Raw genomic sequence first — 21,191 nt, 5'->3', positions numbered from 1 at the left:
ATTAAATCCTGGATGTCAAGCACCTACCTGAATCTCAATCCTAGAAAACACAAATTAATTCTCCTAGGAAACCCCACCAAGCATGACCAAGTTCAGAATAAGCCGACAAAAAGCTTGGCGGTTTCATGCCTCAACTTTCACCCAGTGCAACATTTCTTGGCTTTACTGCAGTGTTACCTTCATTCAAAGCACACTGACAAGAAGACTCAAGCAGCAGGGTACCAGCTTGCGCTCCTTCGCAAAGTCAAGCTTTTCATCCCTGTTCCGAGTTTCCTAACAGTTGTCAAAGCCCCGGTCAGCTCCCACCAGGGTGGTGGCAACGCCCTACTAGCAGGCATCCCAGATGCCACCATGGCCCCTCTGAAAGCTGTTCAGCGTGTTGCAGAGCATGCCTCAACACAGGACTAAAGGATTAAATACATTTGATTGCATCACCCCCATCTTCAGGGATCTACACCAGCTACTGCTTAAGTTCAAGAATGTGTGTATCACCTACAAAGTAGTCACTACCAGCACTGCACTGTAATTGGCAGTGAAACCTAACCACCTCTTGAGGTCAGCGAACCACAAGAAGTCGCAACATCCTGAGGCTAGAAATAAAGAACTGCAAGGTGAAAAACCAGGAAACGGACCCTTTCCAGTCCAGCCATGCACCCTTTCTCTGGAACAATTTACCAACACAGATAAGAATGGGCCCCTCCATCCTACACTAAAGGAAGGGCTTGAAGGCCCTACTTATCAAAGAGCATCTCTCCATTCGTTGTTTGTATTTGTATTTTATTTATTTCTATAGCGCACCAGGCCCAGGGGCAACCGGGCGCTTAACTTAGTTACAACAAGATGAAAGCATGACAAGGCAATGTGACAGAGTATTACAGGATTATTACAGGAAGATTTACAAAATTTACAAAATATACATTAAAACGAATATCGATAAGGCAGTGATTTACAGGATAGTTAATAAGGGATGCAGAGTAGGTCAAAGTGCAAGTAGGGCAGTAAGCTGGTGTTAGCAGTCTTGGGCGGATAGCCAAGCTTTGGTAAGGTATTTGAATTTCAGGAAGGAAGGTTCTGCTCTAAGGTCATTGGGGAGTGAGTTCCAAAGTTTGGCTGCCAGGATGGGGAAGCTGGTTCCACCAGATCTTTGGAGATTAAAACGCGGGATGTCAAGGCAGTTGGCTTGGGCCGCTCTGCAAGGTCTGGTGGAATTGTGGAAAGAGAATCTGTTTGCCAGGTAGCGAGGGGCTTGGTTGTGGAGGCATTTGTGTGCGAGAGCCAAGGACTTCAAGGAGATGCGATGTGGGATAGAGAGCCAGTGCAGGTTGCGCCTGGTGTCAGATATATGCTGGCGCCTAGGAATGTTAAGGGCCGCTCTGATCGCATTGTTTTGGACAATTTGTAGCTTGTTTAAGTTGCGGAGATTAGTACCTAGATAGAGGGCATTACAGTAGTCGACCTTGGATAGTACAAGGGTCCTGGCCAAGGTTACGCAGTTGGCAGTGGTTAGGAACGGGCGACAGGCGGTGATGAGCTTGCAAGTATGCGCTGCTGCAGATGAGACTGCGTTGGATTGTCTAGTCAAGGATAGGGTTGAGTCGATGTAAATCCCTAGGGTTTTCGTGTCCTTAGCAATCGGGATGGTGTTCCCATCAATGGTGAAAGACTTGAAGGCAGGGTCAAGTTTAGTGAGTTTTTGTGGTGAACCAAGAATGAGGAGCTCTGTCTTTTCATCATTTAGGCAGAGGCCGTGTTGGGCCATCCACGCTTGGATGACCTGGTAGATGGCGTTGATGGCAAGGGAGTCAGTTGTGTAGTCTCCTGTGATGGGGATTAGTATCTGTGTGTCGTCAGCGTAATTGGTATACGTGACGCCCAAATGGTCCAAAATATCAAAAAGGGGTTTGGTAAACACGTTATATAACGTGGGCGAGACACAGGACCCTTGAGGCACACCACAAGAGACCGGAGCGGGTGGTGCGGCCGCAAGTGGGGAGAACACGCGCATTGATCTATTATCCAGGAAGGATCTGATCCAAGTGGCAGCATTTTCTGAGAAGTGTGCGGCTGATTTGAGGTGATGGCAGAGAATTTTGTGATTGACAAGATCAAAAGCAGCAGAGAGATCCAGGAGAAGTAATAACGCCAGTTTGCCTTTGTCTTTGAGATCTTCGATCTGCGTTTTTAAATCAATAAGGGCGGTCTCAGTGCCATGGCGAGGCCGGAAGCCTGATTGCCTGAGTCCCAGAAGTTTATTTGATTCAAGGTATTCCTGAATTTGTAGGTAGGCCGCGCGGTCAAGGATTTTTAGTAAAAAAGGTACAGTGGTAATTGGTCTGTAGTTTGTGGGTATGCTGGGATCCAGGGTAGGTTTTTTCAGAAGCGGGATGACCCATGCATCCTTAAGATTGTCCGGTACAATCCCAGAGCTAAAGGAGGAGTTGATGAGCGTAGTGATGAATGGTGCTAGGTCGTGAGCAGCTTCCTTAATAATAGGTGCAGGACAAAGGTCACCCTGACAATTGGACGGTTTAAGGCTAGTGATAATCTTTTCCACTTCGAGAATGGAGAGTGGAGAGAAGCTAAAAGGAGTCAGAGAGTCTGTGATAGAGAGGTTTATGGTAGGTATAGGGATCTGTAGAGGGTTGGATTGAAGGCTAGATTGTTTGTTGTTGATTTTAATTTGGAGAGTGGCAATCTTACCTAAGAGAGCTTCTTGGATTTTGGAGCACCAGGTGCTATCTTTGGTACATGTGTCAGGTGGAGTAACAGGAGTTTCAAGTTCTTTTAGGATTTTAAACAATTCTTTGGTGTTAGATTTGGCTTGCTCGATGCGTTTGTTATATGTGTCTTTTTTTGCCTGGAATATAGCTTCCTTGTAGTTAAGGGTGGCCAGGAGTACGCGTGATTTGTTAGCTAGAGAGTGATTGCTTCTCCAGTGGGATTCTGCAATTCGTTTTTCTTTGCGTAGTGCTCTGAGATGGGGTGTAAACCAAGAGTTTAGGTGGGCTTGAGGTTTAGATTTTCTCAGTTTCGAGGGTGCAATGGTGTCTAAGGCTGTAAGCATGGCCCGGTTGAATGTGTCGACCAGGGCCGTAGGGTCAGAGCATGAGGGATCCCGAACATTGAGAGCTGGAAGGAGGAGGGGGAGGAGTCTATCGCAGGTAATGTTGCGTTTGTTACGGGTGGCCATAGCCGGGGCAATGTTGTGAGGGAGGCTGATAGGTTTGGACTCAATATTGAATGTAATTAAGTTGTGGTCTGTCCAGGCGCACTGTTGGTTAGAGGTGATGTTGATGGGACAGTTGAGGGCGGCTAGCCAGTCAAGGGTTCTGCCCTTGTTGTGGGTAGGTTGGTTTAGGAACTGAGTGAATCCAGCATTAGTGAGGATGTTGTCAATAGACGAAGCAGCAGTGTCCTTGGGGTCGTGGAGGCCTAAGTTGAAATCCCCCAGTATCATGACCTGGGAGATAGCTTTGGTGTTGTGTGTGAAGATGTTGGAGAGGTCCTCCGCGAAGGTGGATAGTGGGCCGGGTGGCCGGTAGAGTAGATGGAAGGTGATAGAATGGTTGGGTGTGAGAGCTAGTTTAGCTGTCAGAGCTTCCAGAGTGGAGGAGTGATGTGTGGCTGAGAGGTGGAAGTTCAGAGCGTTTTTGTGGATGATGGCGATGCCACCTCCTTTAGATTGGATGGAATTACGGTCATGTCTGATAATGTTGTAGTCAGGAGGGATAGCGAGGGAGAGAAGAGGACCTGAAGCTGGGTGGAGCCAGGTTTCAGTGATTGCTATAAAGTCGAGGTCAAGGTTGAGGATCAAGTCAGCTACTTCTAGGGCGTGAGCCGGGAGTGATCTGGCGTTGATTAGCACGCCTTTGATATTGTTTAAGTTAGGGGAATTGGAAGATGGTGGTAGATTAGGTGAAAGTGTAGGTGGTGACAAAGGGAGAGGCAGTTTGATGCGGTGAGCTAAATGATGAGAAGCGTGGGTAAGACGCGAGCCAAGTCTAGCATTTCTCAAGGAGATAGAGCAGGGTAGGTTAGGTAAAGGTCTGGTGGCGAAGTGCTGGATCCAGAGGGCTGGGTTGTTAAGATAAGGGTTGGTGTGGTGAGCGTGGGATGGCATAGTTGAGGTGTGATGCAAGTAAGAGTGGTAGATAGAGGTGGTGGTATGGTATAGTGCAGTGCAGCCAGGGTGCAGTATAAGGATGAGAAGGGTAGGCAGCAGTCTGGTAAGTAGGGTACTGAAAGAGTACAGTGGTGAGTTTGCAGTAGTTAGACTGTTGGTGGGGGGCATGTTGACCTAGTAGAGTCTAAGCGCGCGTGGTCTGGTAAGGAATGCGAGGGCGACCATATGACATTTACACAATAACACTAGTCTGTTAGTGACCAGGGGCACAACACAGTTGCAGTGGTCAGTTAGCGACCATAAGGCACAACACAATTGCAGTGGTCAGTTAGCGACCATAAGGCACAACACAATTGCAGTGGTCAGTTAGTGACCAAAGGCACAACACAATTGCAGTGGTCAGTTAGTGACCAAAGGCACAACACAATTGCAGTGGTCAGTTAGCGACCATAAGGCACAACACAATTGCAGTGGTCAGTTAGCGACCATAAGGCACAACACAATTGCAGTGGTCAGTTAGCGACCATAAGGCACAACACAATTGCAGTGGTCAGTTAGTGAACAAAGGCACAACACAATTGCAGTGGTCCGTAGGCGACCAAAGGGCACAGCCAGTAGCAGTCATGAGGCATACAGCATTAGGGGCAGAAAGTGACTGTACTATTGAGAGGTGGCAGTAACGCAAAGAGGCAGCAGAGTTGGAGGCATAAGTGTATGTAGCAAACAGTTATCGAGGGTGAAGAAAACAGAGTTTAAATGTTTGTGATTGCGGAGTAGCAGAAGACATACCAGAAAGCACAATAGTGTAGACTGAGGGTATCCCCTCTACTCACAATGGATTAAAGGGCCGAGTAGACACTGGCTCCAAGGCTCCGGAGGCGAACAGGGGGCAAACAGGGGCCTTAGTGCGGGCCAAGGGCAGAGTTCCTGGCCCCTGTGGCTCCGAACAGGCTCTCAACAGGCCTTTGTATGGCCTTCGTAAGGGCCGCCGGCAGATCCGCCTGCCGGCGGATGTAGTGGCGTGGATAAGCGAGGCTTAGCCTCGTTGTGGCGCCGCGATGCGCCCGGCATGCGGGGGTCAGGCAGGACGTAGGACAAGGCCAGGCAGGCCTTCGTTGCAGCTTACCAGCTGTTGCGGTTTCCGACGATGGGGAAAGGGCTCCTGCCCTCTTCCCTTGGATGGGGCGACGAAGTGTTTGCTCCATTCAACCCTTTCTTCCCCTCTGGAGTTCCCTCCCTCCATGCTCTCCTACCTATCACAGTTCCTCCGTTACTCCTGAATGCTAATAGTAACCACCTGGGTGCACCCCCTTTGTAGAGTGCTCCGTTGCTTACAAGCTAGTTTTATGCTTTATGAATCCCATACACCCAAGACACATTACAAATCCAACTGCACCTGGTTAGTATATCATATTATACATATATTAAAGTTACATTTTGTTATATGTAATGCCACAAAGAATCCCCTCCATGTTGCCATTTGCTAACAAGTATAGCTTTAAGTAATATATCCGAAACAATCTAATACACACACAAAAACCCCCATGATTAAAGTGATCTAAAATATCCATGTCTTTGGGGTGAGGGTCAAAAGGTCAAAGCAAAAACCTCAAAGTCTCATTAAGCCCAGGTCCAGTTCTAACCCAGAATACTTGATGCAACAGGACAGATGTGCAGAAATATATACAGGTTGGCCGTAAACAAAATGTGAGAAACAAACTAGAATGGCTCAACTTCGCTTGTGTATTCTTGGTGGCCTCTCACAGTCGCACTTAACATTTCTCTCCTGGATGTCTCGATTTCTTGGCTGTGTTATTAGGTGGTTTACGTACAATTGGGAGACCTCCTAATTGTTCTTAACCCCATTCCAGTCTCATGTCTGCAATAGGGCCAATCGTTAAATCTGAGCCAGTCTCTTGATAAGGACCAAAGACATAGGCAGTAAGGAGGCCATCCTAAGACTCTACCCTCAGGTTTCTCATTGGGCTTCTCACTACTACGACCTCTCCCCTAGTTCGCTCCACCACCTTCTCTTCCTCCTCAATCTGAGGCTTCTACGGCAACTCTTTCTCAAGCAGCTCCCTTTTCCGACCTCTTGCCCCTTTGTCCATTCTCCCCTCTATTCGTAAGTTGAACCTTCTCCAAACCCCAAACACCAAACCCCAGCACTACTTTTTCAGTTTTTTTCCTTCCCTTTTCTGCTGAGATTAGTACTTTGGTTTGGGATCGGTGGTCCCCACGTGGAAGATGGCATTCTTGCCACTCATTTGTGCTAACCATTACCGCCGATCACCCTGCAGACCAACCTGATATCTTAACAGTCAGCCATTTTGTATTGTAATCGGTTGTAACAATGATGAGTGGTTTACCGAGAGCTCATGAACTGATTTTGTAAATAGTCTGGAGTTTAAGATTATTTCCAACAGTGGTTGGCAGTACATTTAAAACTTTTAGTGGGCTGAACATACAACATCGGATTTGGAGTGTGCATTCTTTTGGTGATCACCCTGCAACTAATAAGTAGAGGGTGGGGTGGACCAGAGCACACTAAGATGTTGTGCGAATGCCACACAAAGCAATTGGAACGTTTTGTTGTTCACAGTATTGTCAACATATAATAATTCTCTGCATCTGATAGATTTTATTCGTGTCAGACTTTACTTACCCATTATTTTACATTTTAGAAATAGCTGCCGAAGGACTGGGATACGGTTTCGCTGAATTTAAAGGACTCCCAGAAAGTATCTGCTACTTCTCAAAAAGGGGCTCCCACTGATATTGTGGGTGATGATCTCTGTACTAGTTTGCTTGCTCAATCCTTGTTGGATGAGCCTCCTCATGTTTAAAAAAAAAATGTAAAGTGGTCTTACATAGCACTCTTCTGCTAATAATGTTGGCTTCTCGATGCATTGATCTGTAAGAAAGGAGGGCAGGGTGCGTTAGTCGGATAGCGGGAAGGGAAAGCAGATGCAGAAACCTTTGGTGTTGATGGATGCAGGTCAGAAGTACCCGTTACCTCTGTGCAGATATGAAAATCTGTTTGTGGCTGGTACTGACCAAGCAGCTTAGTCATATGGGCAGTCCGAGGATTGTGGACAGCAAAAATTAACAGATTGGTTGTCGATAGAAGATGGATAGTGTCTGAATCTGTTAAGTACACTATACCAGGTCGTCATCTAAAGGAGTGTGGGAGGTGTAACGATGAAAGATTTTAATAGTGAGAAGTGAGTTGAGGGATGGGGATGAGGGTGTTGTCACTTCCTGGCTCTTGGTGGTAGAGTTCACTGAGATTAAGATATGGATAAGTGTCACGCAGCAGAGATTCCACGAGTCAAATGGGTTTCCAATGGATGGTAGTGCCAAGAGTTTCAAAAACGTGGTGTCGTAAATTAGCTCAAGTTTCTGATTCTGTCATGAGAGGGCAAAAGCAGTGACTATGACAAGGGAAATGTGGACACGATCACACAGTGAACAGCTCTGAGTCTAACAACATGCACTCAGGAACCAAGACACATTTACACTAAAACCCAGGATGTGCAAGTAGAGCGTGATAAGAAAATAAATATATGAAAGGGGATGTGGGGCAAGAACTTAGAAGCTCCTTACCAACAAGTGCTGTTACAGGTACTGTCAGTGTTAAGCCCACATACAGGGCAAGCAATGACAGGATCTGGGAGCTAACACCATTGTATAAGGTAACTCAAAGACATACCCCTGAGGATGAGAAATACCACCTGAAATGTCAGCGAAGCCCACGAACACTGTTTATCAAACAGGGACCCAGAAAGGCTACATCAGTAAAGGGAGGATAACTTAATACATAAGATAAGACTCTTGACAAGGGACAAAATAGGAATAGTGATTACAGAATAGTGAGGAAAACATAAGCATTCACACAGAAGCTGGCTACTATAGCACACCACACCTAATAATCAATAGGGAATGAAGGGATAAGTGCAAGGGAAAACAGACTAAGAGGAGGTAAAGGAGCAGGGAAAATGAAATTACAATAGCAAAACCTCCCTCTAAATGGGACAAAATACTAAATCTAAATAGGAGTGACTTAAGGATCAAGATTTTGCTGCTGAATAGGGCAAAGTCAAAGGAACAAAGAGCACAGACAAACTGGGCTGCACAGAAAAAGGAAAGCACTGGGAAGTGCTGGCTGCAAAACAGAGGAAGACAGAAAGGGAATCCTGGAAGCATACATTACTAATAAGCATACTAAATTCGAAATCCAGAGAAAAGGGAACAAGAAATTAGAAACTAAGAACTAGACACTAAGCTAAGAAACAGGAACAAGTCACAACAGGAACACTGCATCAATGACAAGCGCTGGACTGAAGCAAACAGAGGCTTTTAAAAATGGCTAACGAGAACAGGCCTCCGGTGTGCTGCTTGCTGCACGTGCCAGCCACAGGTGCTGTTGATCCTCCACCCAACCTTGTCCTGAAAGGGTGGAGATGAAGCAGTGGGCCAGGCATTCTGGGAAGCATAGTCTTTAGATTAAAGCAGCATATTGGCTGCCAAAAACCTGGAAAATAAGGATTTAGCGCTCCTAATTTACTACAGCACTGTCGCATGAAGTCCATAAGGAAAGTCCAGTAGGGAATAATCCCATATCAGGCCCCCAAGTGGCAGGAACGGAAGCAAATCTTGACAGATGGAGTTTTCAGTGAGTTGCGATTATTTTTCATTTCTTTCAAAGAGATTGATTGAAAAGCCAAGTCCTGAGCCGTTTCCTGAACGTAAGGTGCTTTACATCCAGACAGAGGTTTGTGTAGGGTGTTCCACATTTTGTGGCCAGAACTGAAACCGAGGATCCTCCTTGCAGTTTCTTGTTGGAGACTAGTACTTGTGCAGCATTGATGCACCCAAGTGTTCTGGAAGGAGTGGTGTGTTAAAACTTACTTCTTAGGGATGAAGGGCCCCCCTCTGTGGTATGGGGGATGCACAAGGTTTTGAAATGAACCCTTTTTAGTTGTGGCTATTAGGTGGCGCTGAAAGCGCTACCTATAAAGCCGAAACTATGGTCATTAAAATAAGCGCTTTAACATGAGAGCTTGAAATAAGGGCTTTGTATGCAGGTGTGTTGTAATGCTTTTCAATGCAGGTTGGCATATGAGGATGGATGTGTATGGCCCATCTGTCCCACCCATCTCTAAGTTAAATCAATAGGATTTTCCTCCCATGTCCTCCCATCTGTGGGCAAAACACACCCCTTTTTTGCACTCTTTGGCCGATTTTCTATTGTGTGGTGAAGTTGTCAGCCAGGTTTACTTCCAACATGGTGGCCGCCATGTGTTAATGTTATTAAAAAGTAATTTGACTAGATTGATGCTTTAAAAAATATTTACTCCATATTTCAATGTAAGTTACACATTTTAATGTATTTTGTATTTAAAATAAACATAATAATGTTTTGTTCTAAAATGTCCACTACTTGCTTGTGGTTGTGGGTGTGGGTGTCTAGTGTTTTCTGCAGTTAGTACCCAATAGGATCTGCTAAATGATAGTGGGATGTGATTGGTTCTGCAGCATGCGATTTTTTGGCACGGTAGCCATTCTCCCCCACCCCTGCATTGAGAGTCTGGTTTAGAGCATGTCTAGTGGTCATTAAAGGGGCATGGGTCACTAAATTAAAGGACTGGCTATGGCAGCGCGTGTGCCATGGTCGTGCTTAAACAGGTGTGACAGTTTCCGGGCACACAGGTAGAGATAAGATCAGAATGCAAGTAATGGGTTGTGGTTTCTTGTCACCTTCAACCACACATGAGAAATTCCATGGTATCAACAAATGTTGTGCAATTTCATTGGAATATGTTAAAAAGCAACAAAGTGGGGGTATTTTCCAGAACAAAATAGCATCTAACACAAAATATTTTTTTTAAATCAAGCTGCCTTCTTTGCTTTGTATACAATCATCCTCCGTGCACATTTTGTTTAAGGATATTCTGTTTCAATTTTATTTCTAAAAGATTTAAAACTATATAAAACCAGGCATTGGCAAATCGAGTGGGTTTTGGCTGTAATTTCATTGATAATATTAATAATTGTTATTTATATTGCACTTTCGCCAAAGTGCTGTACAAAGACATGTCACATACAATTATCGCCGAACCAAAGCTGGTTTTCATTTATCAATCTCGGAAGTATGAAAGGAGTTGTTCTTGCAAGGACCTGTAGATCACACAGATTATAACAGCAAATGCTCAAACCCGCTGAGCTATTTTACCAGCATCATATGTCAAGTGCAGTCTACCCCCTCCCACCCAACTCCCACTCTCTCTACACCCACTCATCCCATTACTTGGGCTGGTTTGGTTTTGTTTGGGCTACTTTTCACATGTCATCCCGAGGGTGCTTGGTACTTCATGTTTTTTGCCCTAACCAACTACCATCACCCACCCCCACTCTGTCTAACCTCAACCACCCATAGTGTCTCACCCAACCTCCTCCCTCTCTACCGAATCCGCACTCTACCAGCACTCTTCCCCAACCCACCCTACCCTTGTTCTCTCTACCCCATTCACCCAATCCCCACCATCTCTACCCTCACCCTCTTTACCCTCACACACCCAACCTTCACTACTCTCTACCCCCACCCACCCTACCGCCACTCTACACACACACCCTACCTCCACTCTCTATACCCATCCACCCACCCACCCACCCTACCACCACTCTCTACACCCACACACCCATCCTACCTCCACACCCACATGCCCTACCTACACTTTCTACAGCTACCCTCCCACACGCTCTACCCCCACCCACCCAAACTCCACTCTCTCGATCCACCCCCAATCCACTCTCTACCCCACCCACTCTACCTCCACTCTCCAATCCCACCCTCCCAACCTCCACCCACCTACCCTACCTCCACTCACCCACCCACCCACCCTCCACTCTCTACAACAACCCACCCACCATCCTCTCTACACCCACCCACCCTACCTCCACTCTCTACACCCACCCTACCTCCACCAACCTTCCCTACCTCCACTCTCTACACCCACCCTGCCTCTCTACCCCCACCCACCCTACCTCCACTCTCTACACCCACCTACCCACCCAACCCCCACTCTACTCCCACCTACCCACCCAACCCCCACTCTCTACATCCACCCACCCTACCTCCACTCTCCAATCCCAACCTCCCAACCTCCCCTCTCCAATCCCCAACCTCCCCTCTCCAATCCCAACCGCCACTCTCCAATCCCAACCTCCCAACCTCCACTCTCCAATCCCAACCTCCCAACCTCCACTCTCCAATCCCAACCTCCACTCCTGACCACCATCCTCTCTACACCCATCCACCCTACCTCCACTCTCTACACCCACCCTGCCTCTCTACCCCCACCCACCCTACCTCCACTCTCTACACCCAAACTACCTCCACCCACCTTGCCTACCTCCACTCTACACCCATCCTCCCTCTCTACACTCACCCACCCTACCTCCACTCTCTACACCCACACTACCTCCACTCTACACCCATCCTCCCTCTCTACTCACCCACCCTACCTCCACTCTCTACTCCCACCTACCCAACTCCCCCTCTCTACCCGCCCAACCCCCACTCTCTACCCCAACCCAACCTCCACTCTATACACCCACCCACCCTACCTCCACCCTCACTATCAATTCCAAATCTCTAATCCCACCCTCACTATCAATTCCAAATCTCTAATCCCACCCACCCAACCTCCACCTCTTGACCACCCTCCCAACCTCCACTCTACTCCCACCCACTCAACCTCCACTCTACACCCACCCTACCTCCGCTCTCTACACCCACCCAACCTCCATTCTCTACAACCTTCAATCTCCACATACCTCCACTCTCTAATCCCACCCACCCAACCTTCACTCTCTACCCCCCACCTACCCACCCTACCTCCACTCTCTACCCCCCACCTACCCACCCTACCTCCACTCTCTACCCCCACCTACCCACCCTACCTCCACTCTCTACCCCCCACCTACCCACCCTACCTCCACTCTCTACCCCCCACCTACCCACCCTACCTCCACTCTCTACCCCCACCTACCCACCCTACCTCCACTCTCTACCCACACTACCTCCACTCTCTACCCCTACACAACCTCCACTCTCTAATACCACCTCCACTCTCTAATCCCACCTCCACTCTCTAATCCCACCTCCCCAACCTCCACTCTTGACCACCACCCACCCACCCTCCACTCCCACCCTACCTCCTCTCTGCACCCACCCACCCTTCCTCCCTCCACTCTTAACCCACCCACCCTCTCCATCTACTCCCACTCAGCCTGTCTCCACACTCTCTACCCCCACCCAGCTGCCACTCTCTCTACCCCCACCCACCCTACCTCCACTCTCTACCCACCTATCCTACCCCCAAATATCCACCCTACTTCCATCGCCCTCTACATTATCTCTACACGCCATCCCATCCTACCACCATTCTCCCTACCCCCCCACCCACCCTCACTATTGCTACCCTCACTCATCCACCCTCACTACCCCACACCACCCTACCTCCAATCTCTACCCCCACCCACCCTACCCCCCACTCTTTTGCTATTAGCCTCCTTACCTCCATCCACCCACACCCCCACTCTCTCTACCTACACCCATCTTACCCCCACTCTCTCTACCCCCAAACATCTATCCTACCCCCACCCAACCAACCCCCACTACAACCCACCACGCACCACACCCCTACTCATCCTTCTCACTCTTGATTTATTTCTTACCCTCTCAAACATTCTTGCTCATATTTCCTCTTACTCCTCATCGATGGCACCTTCTCTCACTGTTTCCCCCCCCCCTTGCTCTATTCTCCTTCCGTCTCATTCTCTTGCACTACCGTGCTCCTTATCGCATCCTCTTTTGAAACTTTGTGCTCTCCTCCTTGCACCCTGTTGCCTATAAATGCCAAATACAAAAAACAGTAGTGAACACCAAAACTATTGGCTTTGCCAATGCTTGTTTTATGGGTAGCCAATGGAGAATATATATGCAATTAATAGTGAATGGTGGTTTTATAGACAACATTTTGTCAACAAATTTGTGTCAGTTAAACAATTAAACATAGAATCATTTATGATCCTTCCATGGTGGATTGGATCACCAATTATATGGTTAGCAGTTTACATTTGCCTAGGACCTGGAAGATCCTTCCCGCAGTTTATAGCATTGCAGGTTAAACCTGTATAGTTGTATTCTTTTGGTCGTGCTCAAAATCCCATACTTTTCTATTCAATGGATAGCAATGAGACGCATGAGGTTTCTGAAATATCGTGGTTCTCAGACTGCAGAACTGAGTTTGCTAAGAATTGATTTGGTTAGTGCTCGGATCAGTGTTCCATGAGGTTTGTGTTTTGCACGTTTCCAGACGTCTCGGGGGGGGCGATTTGATAGCTCAGCGGCAACGTGCTCGCCTTGGAAGCAAGACGACACAGAGCAATACAGGTCCGATCCCCGGGTCCGCGCTTAGAAACCTCTGGGGTATTAAGCTTGTTATAAATAACCTATCACATCATATATCATAAATGAGTGTAGATTTCTAAGTCTCCCAGAAATATTCAGTGCAGTCTGGCACCGGTCTGTGGTAGGTCCACAGATATTGGGGCTGACCTTTATCCCCGGGCCACAGGAATGTAGTGTTGCAGAGTGTGGCTGCATTGGGAGTGGAGCCTTCAATGGTGGCTGGGATCGGACTGCTGCCTCTATAGTAGGCTTGTTATTTACAGATTCAGGATGTCTTCTGTGTATATTGGGTTACCTTTCTGGCAGGCTGATGAAGTTTCCCAATCAAACATGGTAGACATACATTTACTTCCCCAGCCATGTGTCTGGGGAGTAGCATGAAATGAGCCAATAGCAAGAATAAACACATGCTGCAACGCCTTTTCCCCCACCATCCCCCATCCCCATCTCCCCCCATATCCCCATCCCCATCATCCCCCACCCCCCCATCCCCCCATCTATAGTTGCTGTTGTGCTGGTATTCACTACAATGGTTCTTTCTTCAAGTCTGGTTAGAAAGATATATTTTTGCTGCAGGCTTTTAACAATTGGTGGATTTTTCTCCAGCTCCAGCAAGGGGTCTGTCCTAGGGCCTGTACTTATGCAGTGTTTTTCATGGACGGGATAGTGGCATCACGACAGTGACATCCAGACCTTATCCACAAGGAGATATGAGGAGCCAAGTACTTGACCATAACACTGCCAGACCTTTTGTAAAGCCACAGGAGCCCAGTTGCATTTGAGGAGTGGAATTTTTATATGTGTACCTTATATACGTTTATGTTCCCTTCTAATTGGACCATCTTAAAGGTCTATGTAACAAGTGAAGTGTACTTTTAGACCAGAAGTATCCAAATCTGCTAGACCAAGATTATATACATGTACTGGTGAACTTGGCAATTAACCAAAAGGTCAAATTCAGCTTATGGCATTGTTCACTTTTTGGCACAAGGACTACTAAGACCCCTTTGAAGATCCCATAAGTTGCTCTTTTTGTGACAACGAAGGTGCATAGCTTTAACAAAATAGCACTACACCTTGAGGAAAGCCACAAAACGTAAACATATGATAAAGGTTTGAGGCAATCAACTATGTCCCATTAACTGCACTGATTCACTGGAAAAGGTTTCTAATGCAATTACTTTAGCAAGGCTTCACATTTTATCGATAAGATTTTCAACAAAATTACTTCAAGGGCCGCAGATTTGACCCCATCCATTTTTCGGGGCCAGTTGCCAATTTATCAAATGATCCAATTGATAGAGCAAAACAAGGATATACTGAAGTGTAAGCTGTATTCTCCATTAATTATAGCTGTGTGTTATATACGTGGTAACTGTCAGCCCCTAAAATGACAGAAAAGAAAGTTACCTCCATGAATCAACAATCATCATGCAGACCTGGACCGAAAGGTAACAGTTTGTCTGGGTTCTAGATGCTAGATCAACTCATGCGAACAGTCACCCTCATAGAGAAGTTAGAGAGTGTTGTCCACAGGATCCTGGGTGAGTGTATGCTCCATAAACCATCACAAGGAAAAGATTTTTGAGTGCATTATCAGAGAGCAGGCCAGGAATTGCTGCCTAATCCAATTTCGAGAACATAGTTCAAAGGGCAAACAGCCAACATCAAGGAGAAAGAGGACAGACCGCAGGAAAGAACGACTGCGGAATAGGATGACTGCTATTGACAGGACCACCTTGCCACTTATGTACCCAATCTGCAGACTAAATATTGTTCATTAGAAGATCTTCTGCCACACCTAAAGAGGGGACATGGACGTATAACTTGAACAAGTCCCCAGGCAGGATGCTTGATCCGTGGCAGGTGCGCTCGCTCAAACACTTTGTAAACCCAAATACCTAGAGTATAAAAAGGGGTTGGACTTCAGAGTTTAGAGATGGAAGAATAGAGCAACGGAAGGAGCAGGTAGGGAAGCGTGTGCAAGAAAGGCAAGATAAGAAGAAAGGAGAACACTTGAGGATGGGAAGAGGGAAGGAAAAGAAAAACCATCAGAAGGAAGGCCAATAATTGAGCGCCAGTCAGGAAGAAGGAAAAAGGAAGGCATCAAGAGGATTGATGGAGGAAGGGAAGATCTGGCAAATGGGGACATTAGAGGAGGGAGAGATGAGAAATTAGGGGGAAAGCTGGAGAGGAGGAGGTGGAGAAAAGAAGAAAGAGTTCCATCAGCAGCAGGTGAGGAGAAAGTGAGGGTGGACTGTATGTTCCAGAAAAGCAACTCAGCATTGTCCAAACCTAGAAGGCCGTAGAGCAGAGGGGGAATTAGGAGGTGGAGCTGGAGCAGGTGGGATCTAGGTTTCAGAAGGGTCAGATAGCCAGAGCGGAGATAGCTGAAAGCCTGGTTGATCTGGGGTAGAGTACTAGCAGGGCCCACTCCTAAACACCCAGGAAAGAGTAAAGTCAAAGGTCCACAGCTGGTGGGATTGGCAAGTCCTCCAAGGAGATTAAAGTAAACATGCCTGGCAGTCCACAGCCAACAAATGCTAAATCGGAAGCCCTTTTGGTTACCAGTGACCTATAGAAGACCTAGAGCTTGAGCCCGTGGAAGACCTAGAGTTTGAGTCTGAGTGCTAAAATCCAAGAAGAACCAAACCTAGGGTAGGCGATTATGATAACAGATACAGGGAGAACAGAATGTCACGAGACACTGGACTTGACAGGTGGATATAATGAGGACAGCCTTAAAATTACCCAAAGGCGGGCAGGGAAGAATGAACGTCCACCTGACTCAGGTAAGAACCATCTGAGACGAGGGAATCCTGAAGAGCGGAGAACCTCAAAGGAACCGTGAGTGACGGTTTTACAGACATTTTACAGCAAACACTTCCTGAATTTGAACCCAGGGTGGTTACCTATCAGAGACTGGTACACGCCTTGTAAATATTCTCTGCACTTATCAATCCTATGGCCCTAAAGAGAGATCTGACTTTGGTCAATTTTGTTTCTACTCTGTTGAGTAAAGCACAATAAAACTTGCTTTATTACCCCAAATTTGCACCTCGGCTCTGCTGATCCCCTGTGCTGAAACAGTGGGTAGTAGCACAAGGTGATCAATTGGTCCTAGCTGGACCAAAGACTGTGCAATTGCACTTTCTCTTGAAATAGACTAATGACAAAATGGTTTTTGCTATCTGTTCTACAATTTTGTGTAAGCCAATTGATTCCCTTAATGGTGATGTAAGCACTGCACTCAGTGGATAGGTGATAAAGAGCCCAATCCTCTGACAAGAAATATGAAACCTTTACAGTTCCCATACACAATCTGACCCATTTTATTCTTACCTGTTTAGCGGAAAGCTTACTCTGCAAAGAAGATGGAGATGAAAGGTCAGGAACAGAGCTGCAAACTGAAGGAGATCCTGAAGGGGTTTCCATTATGGAAACTAAACACACATCCACCCTAAAAATAAAAATAATAAGCGGCTGTAAATAAATGTAATTTTCAATTTGCTTTTAATGAAATGTAGAACCCTTTTGCCAGAGATGCTCATTTCTCTTACATAATTGCCTCTGCAATAGAAATGTTGTACTCTAATGTGCTCCAGCCATTTTGTGATTTTTATTTATAGTATTTGTGAAGCAGAGCACTATGAAATTGAACTTTTACATGCCTCAAATCATACAGCAGCTATTTGGAAAGTCCACATGGAGGAGTAATCTACAATTTAGAAAAACTAAATTTTAAGAGGAATGCAGAAAAGCAGGAGGTTAGATTCTAGGGCAACTAAGATGAAGAGCAAGGGCTGGAAACTTGAGAACAGTGGCCTCAAACAAGGGCATTTCTATGTGCTCTACTGGCACTCGCCACCAAAATGCATAACCCAATGCCCAATAATCCATATTTTCGCCATCTTCGACAGAAGACTTTTGTTGGTGCCAAGATGGCAAAACGATTCTCGATTCTTCACAGGTGGATTATACATTTGAGTGGTGGGTTCCACTAGAGGGCATTGGAGCAAGTGTACCAATTTATGTTGCCGCTTACCATGGTCCTTTTTATCAGAGATTGGAAGAAGCAGTAATCGGCTATTATGCAAGTCTCAAAATGTGCACTTCCACTGGCCATTGGCTAGAAGTAATTGCCTCTTGGTGAGTAAGAAATGTTGTGCTGTGTGTATGTGAAGAACCGAGGTGGAGAGTTACGTTTTAATGCCTGGCTAGTAGCTTGAAACCTGAATGTTTTACCCCTGCTCCTAAGGATTTTGATTTGGAAATTGCAGGAAGTTAACATTTGACAATCATGTTCTAGGAGAGGAGTGATTTGAATATTCCACAGCACTGATGGCGAGTGAAATTTAAACTAGAGCTTTATGGACATCAGGCCCTGAATGACATTCCACGGTCACATTCGTGGGTCCAGCAAACTTTCTTCCCGTCATTCAGAGAAGTTTGAAAACCTTTGAAAATGCCCTTGAATCTGCCACTAATTTCTCTGCAAGCCTCAAACCCAACAGGAAGTTGGAGGTAGGTGGAACTAGTTGAGGCGATTAGAGGTGCAAAAAGGGACATTCGAGGCACTTTGCAGGACCCAATACGCCTGCAAGATAGCTTAGTGAGTAAACAGTGTTGGTGTGAACGTGGTCTAGCAGCAACCCAACGTTCATAGGTTCAAACGTGGGCAAGGACGACTCAGCCAGCCTTTCACTCTCCTGAAGTCAATTAAAGGAGTTCAACGACAGCCTCACTGATAGCTGCAGTCGTGGAGAAACCCCACACCGTGATGGACTTGGTCCATGTGGCAAAAGATCAGAGGATGCAGAGAAAACCCATGAATACATGTTTCAGATGGGTTTTGCCCATGGGTACAGTGATCAGAAAGAAGCTGCCAGTAGCACTCCTTTCAACTACTTCAGAAGGGTAAAAGGCTGAGTGCTCCCTTCCCCCATTTGACCCTGTGATCTACCTGTTGCACGTGCATGCGCTTACACTGAGCTGCCTTACCAAAAAGACAGGACGGAAGGTTATATTGGAGGTAACAGAAACCACAATCACGCATGCGTGCTGCCCATTGATCAAAGATAATTATCAATAGCCAGGCGACACAGGGTCCACATGTTACGTTATTGCGCATTTGTATGATGCCTTTTACCATTGGTATGATTCCAAAGCGCTGTGAGTTGAGCACCCTCTGGGACCCCAGTCCAGGCAGTGGAGAGAGTAATGTAGTAAATCATTCTTGAGTGCACTCGGTATGTGTGCAGCCAGTGTGGAATAAATGGTGTGCGGCTGCATACTAGTGCTAGCTGTGATGCAGCGGTTGTATGAGATCAGTAGAATGTGTGCAGCAAGACCAATGGACTTGGGTATCTGCACTCTAGCGGTGCTGGTGTTTGTGAATTAGACTGTGTGCAGCTAGTCCAATTTCAAGGGGTATGGCTGCATTCTAAAGACTTATGAGGTGAACGTGGAGGTATGCAAGTATTTGTGCAGCTAGGCCGAATTAATCGAGGGGTGTAGCTGCATTCTATTGTTTTTTGGTGCAGAGGAAAGAGTTTGCCTAGTGGTGTGTTTGAGTGCCTGTGTTCTTCCCAGGGGGACCTTGTTCCTGTTGAGCTTCCAGTGCCTGTTGAGGGGTGGTATCACCTTTGGGTTTGGGCTATCAGGCTAAGATCCTCCATGTGCCTTGATGGGCTTTGGCAAAGACTGACGATTGGTGACCGGTAGATCTGTCCCAATCTCACGTCGTTCCTGTATATGTGCTAGCTACGTCCTCGGTCGGTAGTTCTGCTAAATGGAATCCCCGATAGGCAGTTCCACTAAAGCATTCACAGATAGTTGGGATTAGCAAAGCGTAAGTGCTAGAACGTTCCTTTGTATGTAGTTCAGCTCATGCTTTTCTAGATGTTTGGGATTAGCAATTAAGTGCATTTCCTGGACTGATTGCATAGTGCATAATTGCAGGGCAATGATCAAGTTCATAAGTGCTATTAATACTTGGGTTGGTAGTTTTGCTAGATAGATTCCTGGTAGGTAGTTCTGCTAAATACATTCGCTGATAGGAGTGATGAGCAAAATAAGTGTTAGATTCCTACCCACCCCCCGTATCCAGTTCTGCTCTTGGATTTCCAGATGAGTAGGATTAGCAGGCATGTGCCTTCTAGGCCTGATAGTGTAGTGCATAATTGCATGGCCTTGACCAAGCTCATGAGTGGCTATTAGTGCTTGGGTATGCAAGTCTAGCACAGTCGGTCCAGATTATTGGCGATAGAACTCTAGGTCTCGGAGCGTACGATATTCCTGCAGATGGAGGGGACTAATCAATTCCGTCAAGTACATGGGTGCCACTGCGATTCGGGTTTGAAGTCTGGGGCAAATGCTCCAGGTAATGGGGGTAGATATCGTCTGGCCTGAGAGTCTATGCAAGAGCCCATATTGAGCAGGCTACCACGCCAGTTATGATTCACAGCATTCCCCATACGTGTTTCTAGGCGAAGAGTCAGGTTTTGAGTACCTTCCAGAAAGCCATGAAGTCTTCGCCATGTCTAATGCGGGGAGGCAGTGAGTTCCACAAAGTTGGCGCCAGGGTTGAGTAGGCGGACCCTCCTATCCTGGCCGAATTGGAGGTGAGGACCACTAGGAGGAAGGGTGGTAAGACGTAATCTTTTCTTGTAGGAATTCGGGGCCTGCTTTGTGCACCACTTATTGGGTAATGCATAGGAATTTGAAGGTGGACCTACGTCCTATTAGGAGTCGGTGTAGGGTGCGGAGTGCTGGTGGCATGTGGTCTTTTCGTCCCAATGCCAGAAGCAGTCTGGCAGCCGAGTTTTGTACTCTTTGGAATTTGTTTAGCTGGTCGGCCAGTGCACCCAGGTAGAGGGAGTCCGTATAGTCCAGTCTTGACATGACAATGGACAATTGCAGCCAGTCTGTTGGGGTAAGTGAGATAAAGGAAGATACACTTCAGGAGCCTACAGTGGAAATGACAGGATTTGGATGCATTGTTGATGCGGGAGACCGTGTTAAGGTCCGAGTCCATTGTGCAGCCGAGGTTTTCGTCGACAGTGGTGGTGGTGGTTGGGGGGGGGGGGGGGGGGAAGGGTCGGGAAGCCAAGTGAGGGTGGCCAGGGAGTCGGTTGGGGGAATAGAGCAGGTTTGCGGCATACCATGATCTACGTTTTACCTGGGTTTAGAAGAAGATGGTTAGTTGCCATCCAACGGTCAAGGTCTGAGACATGCTGCTGCCAAGTCAGGGTGAGAGTAGGTGTTCGATTTAGGAATTCTCAGGATTGATTTGTGTGAGCGGATGATCCTGGGCAGGGGGTGGGGGGGCCATGTAAAGGTTGAAGAGAAGGGGAGAGGGGCAGGCACCTTGGGGTTCTCCAGTGTTTACCAGGCGTGCAGAAGAAAGAAAAGGTGGGAGATGGGAGATTTGCTGTCTATTAGTGAGGAATGAGGTGATCCGGGTGAGTGCTGAATCTCGTATTCCTAAGGAGTGCAGTCCGTCAAGAAGGATCATGTGGTTAATGGTAACAAACGCTTCAGAGAAGTCAAGAAGTGCAAGTGCTGCACATCCTTCTGAGTCTGCTGCGA

At 46.9% G+C, this 21,191-nt stretch overlaps 1 protein-coding gene across 4 annotated transcripts in view; it reads right to left on the bottom strand.

Annotated features, from left to right (window-relative positions):
* SFR1 (SWI5 dependent homologous recombination repair protein 1) overlaps positions 1 to 21,191 on the bottom strand; it is a 115,583-nt gene that overhangs the window by 22,874 nt on the left and 71,518 nt on the right. For 2 of the 4 annotated variants that reach the window (XM_069611741.1, XM_069611742.1), the window contains one exon: positions 16,944 to 17,061. The exons of the other annotated variants lie outside the window; for them this stretch is intronic. In XM_069611741.1, the coding sequence (XP_069467842.1) occupies positions 16,944 to 17,036 (93 nt within the window). In that variant the 5' untranslated portion in view covers positions 17,037 to 17,061. The remainder of the gene's footprint in view (positions 1 to 16,943; positions 17,062 to 21,191) is intronic. 4 annotated transcript variants of the gene reach the window in all.

This window comes from Ambystoma mexicanum, chromosome 8, assembly GCF_040938575.1.
Source record: "Ambystoma mexicanum isolate Mex_15411 chromosome 8, UKY_AmexF1_1, whole genome shotgun sequence".
NCBI classification, from domain to species: domain Eukaryota; kingdom Metazoa; phylum Chordata; class Amphibia; order Caudata; family Ambystomatidae; genus Ambystoma; species Ambystoma mexicanum.
Note: the sequence above shows the minus strand (reverse complement) of the source record. Positions and strands in the feature narration are given on the sequence as shown.